Source organism: Gadus macrocephalus, chromosome 1 (assembly GCF_031168955.1).
Source record: "Gadus macrocephalus chromosome 1, ASM3116895v1".
NCBI lineage: Eukaryota > Metazoa > Chordata > Actinopteri > Gadiformes > Gadidae > Gadus > Gadus macrocephalus.
Window position 1 is genome coordinate 2201199 of NC_082382.1, and position 3800 is coordinate 2204998.

The 3800-nt window shown below is 46.3% G+C and overlaps 2 protein-coding genes across 19 annotated transcripts in view; one reads left to right on the forward strand and one right to left on the reverse strand.

The window, feature by feature from the left end:
• The window catches only part of nfasca (neurofascin homolog (chicken) a), a 69994-nt gene extending 69076 nt beyond the window's left edge, over positions 1-918 (reverse strand). For 15 of the 18 annotated variants that reach the window (XR_009527587.1, XR_009527586.1, XM_060062099.1 and 12 more), the window contains exon 1: positions 663-781. The gene's annotated coding sequence lies outside the window, so the exon portion shown is untranslated. Of the gene's footprint in view, positions 1-662 lie in introns of all 18 variants that reach the window. The other 3 variants (XM_060062080.1, XM_060062083.1, XM_060062075.1) reach the window with 3 other exon arrangements.
• Positions 919-3336: 2418 nt separating this feature from the next.
• LOC132460055 (acidic mammalian chitinase-like) overlaps positions 3337-3800 on the forward strand; it is a 2772-nt gene continuing 2308 nt past the window's right edge. The window contains exon 1 of the mRNA XM_060055067.1: positions 3337-3705. Coding sequence (XP_059911050.1) covers positions 3337-3705 — 369 coding nt within the window. The remainder of the gene's footprint in view (positions 3706-3800) is intronic.

Below are 3800 nucleotides of genomic sequence, written 5' to 3' on the forward strand. Positions count from 1 at the left end.
TCCCTCCCCCTCCTCGTACACGCACACACACATCCACACATCCAGCGATGAAAACATGAATAATATTGATACCCGTAGCTGTCCACATAGCTTCAGGCCGATGCTATATATGCCTGCATGAACACACACAAACAAACACACACACAAAAAGACACAAACACACACTAATAGACACACACATGAGCCAACCTTTTTGATGTTCTATAATATCATAGTGCTTTCCTTATTAAGTTATCCAACCTCTCTCTCTCTTCCATCGGGGGAAGGATGTGTTGTTCAAAAGCCCACTGAAGTCAGCCTCATGCTTCATCACAAAAAGTGTACACACACAAGCACACAAATTTACAGACGCACACACACACAAACAAACAAACACGTACACACACACACGCACACACACACATTTAAAGACGCACACACACACAAACACACCTATTTACAGATGCACACACACACACACACACACACACACACACACACACACACACACACACACATTAACTCGCACACACACATACCCCCACACACACACACACACACACACACACACAAGCGAGGGGGCCCCTCAGAAAGACATCTGTCTGAGCCCCCCCAGCCTTCCCATGTTAACACCCTCCGCTCGGAATCCAACATATGAAGAAACAACAGAGCATATTACTTACGTTTAGAGATGTAGATGCTTTGTTTGTGAGCAGCCTCTCCGTTCCCGTCAACAGCGCTCAGACCTGGGAGGGAAAGAGACGAAGCACATTAACACGTGCTATTTTTAAGTGCTTGACAATGCCTGGTGTCAATCCTGCTTTGATACATACACAGCAAAACTTTGCCCGAATTTGCTTTCTTTTCGTTTATTTCGTCGTTTAATGGATTCAAGCGTCAGTCTTTGCTAAACATGAGTAGAGACCTCAGTATTTGTGCATTTGTGTGTCATGATGCCAATGCATCACACAAACGTATCCACTGCTTCTCTATTCAGAGCAAAAAACGGCAACACCGTTTGACCTTTCATGCCAGATCAGACATCCTTGGCTCGCCGCTGGTTTACAATGGCTGCCAGTCAGCGATCCACACAAAAGATGGGACGCGATCAGGTTCCATGAAGCCCGACAGAGATGAGTGCTGACTGCTACTGAAACCCTACACACAAGACAGGCACATATCCACACATACACGTCTGGCCCGTAAATCTCTTTGTTTTTAGATTTATGTCTATCTATTCATGAGGCTGACATCCTCCTGTATGTCTGTGTGTTTGACTGTATGTGTGTGTGTCTGTATGTGATTGTGTTTGTGTGTCTTTGTGTGTGTGTGTGAGTGCGTGTGTGTGTGTCTATGTGTGTGTGTGTGTAGTGTGTGTGTGATTGCATGTGATTGCGTGTGTTTGTGTGTGTGTGTGTGTATATGTGTCTGTGACTGTGTGTGTGTGTGTGTGTGTGTGCGTTTGCATCTCGCGCCTGCTTTCAAAGAGATCTATCTGCTCGCCAGCCATCACCCTGGGTTCACGGATCAGTCATCGGGGAGAGAGAGACAGAGAGAGAGAGAGAGAGAGAGAGAGAGAGAGAGAGAGAGAGAATATTTTCCTCGCTGTCTGCTACTGTCTTAGACCGCAAAAATACACCGCCTGGAGGGGGCAAACTGAAGGAAGCTCTAGCACTACATTTATTATCCAGACACACACACACACACGCACACACACACACACACACACACACACACACACACACACACACACACACACACACACACACACACACACACACACACACACACACACACACACACACACACACACGCACACACACACGTCGTAAGTAGAAACCTAGACAATGCTAAGAGCAAAAATAACCCCCACCCAAGCAAACGCCCACACACTGTCTTCCAGATCTGCAGATGTGCAGTTTTCCAGGGCAGTCTGCATATTCTAGGGGTGCTGGGCTGTTGGGATAACTGCTATTAGCATTTTAGATGTGATGCAGATTTCATATTAATATTACATTAAACTCTCAAAGGTGTTACACATCAAGCCTTGTGGCAAAGGTTCAAATCCCTGAGTCAAGGGTTATTTTGTGATGACGTGTTTTAAACCCCTTCACATTTTGCTCATGAACACCATGGAAGCTTATCATGGTTCTACCCATTCATCCATCCATCCAGTGAAAATATAAATCACAGTGAAACCATGAATCTCTTCAGTGCCTTTACATGACACTCAAGAAAATTGAATTATTGGCTTAGTCCGACTATGATTTGATTATTAAGATGCATGTATACGACTTAGTCTGACTAAAATCTAATCGAATTGGGTTACTCATAGTCGGATTAGGACCTCTAGATTATTCGATTGATAGTCGCATTAAGCATGCATGTATACAGGCAATTCGATTGGAATCGGATTTTGCATTCTGCGCATGATCGAGATCTTTTCCGAGGGCCGTGAGCCAGAAGTATAAGGAGACGATAGTCGTGTTGTTGTAGCGGTCGGAAAAAACGAGAGACGCAATTTATTTAAAAAGGTGCCGAAGAAGATGGAGGAAGCAAATGTCGTGCCAAATGTAGTTACCCCCTAAAAGATATGTATCATCATCAACATGTGTTCAGTATACACTAAGCTTCTACGCTACACAAACGTGTACTGTTAAGTTAGTGGAACTACGAATAAAGTACCCAGCCTGTCAATAATCGGTGGCCGCTTCATTCCGACCTATAAGCAGACCCACGTTCGGTCAAAGTGAAGGGTGTTACCCCCGAGAGAACATCGGCCCTGGAGGGAACGTCTCTCCTGTACTCCTCGACTACAGTCTGGGAGCTGGTTGTAAGTAGTAACTTCGGGCACATCTGTCAAAATAAATGTTTTTTTACAATCTTTATTCATTCATTGCGTCGCGGCTGAATTGACGGGGACATTCTCTGATATTATGAATCTTAAAGACTGCGTCGGGTTCTCCGACTCTCTGGTACTTCAGCATCAAGTAAAGAGTGGGGGTTATCTCGGCCATGGTGGAGAAGGAATTTGGGGAATGGAACTTGGCTTTGACTCTCTGAAGTCTAGAGTGAACCGCAACATAGAGGAGAAAGGGATTGTTGCCGTATGCGGACTCCCGGAGGAGCCGAAGTGAACTGACAGCTGTTTACTGAAAACATCTTTCTCTATTGCCACTAGTTGAAATGGGTAGACCGACACCTATCGTACCGAGGTATGACATGCTTCGGCCAATGAATCGATTTTCTCACCACCATGTATACTCGGACAATTGCAGTTGTCCGATTGAGGAGCATAGTCGAACTATGGCTTTAATCGGATTAAGCTGTGGATGTAAACGTACTGACAGTGGAACAATGAAGGACAGTGGAACCATGAAGGACACTGGAACCATGAAGGACAGTGGAGACATGAAGGACAGTGGAGACATGAAGGACAGTGGAACCATGAAGGACAGTGGAACCATGAAGGACAGTGGAACCATGAAGGACAGTGGAACCATGGAGGACAGTGGAACCATGGAGGACAGTGGAACCATGGAGGACAGTGGAACCATGAAGGACAGTGGAACCATGAAGGACAGTGGAACCATGGAGGACAGTGGAACCATGGAGGACAGTGGAACCATGAAGGACAGTGGAACCATGGAGGACAGTGGAACCATGAAGTCAGGACAGTGGGGCTTCAGCCCCTCCCCTCAGTGGTTAAACTGTGACCTCACCGCCGTCCTCCAGAAGGGATGGCGGTGCGACACACGACCACAGTGATCGGGTGGACCGATACTGAACCTCTGGGGGGAGGGCGGAGAGGATGGCGCATC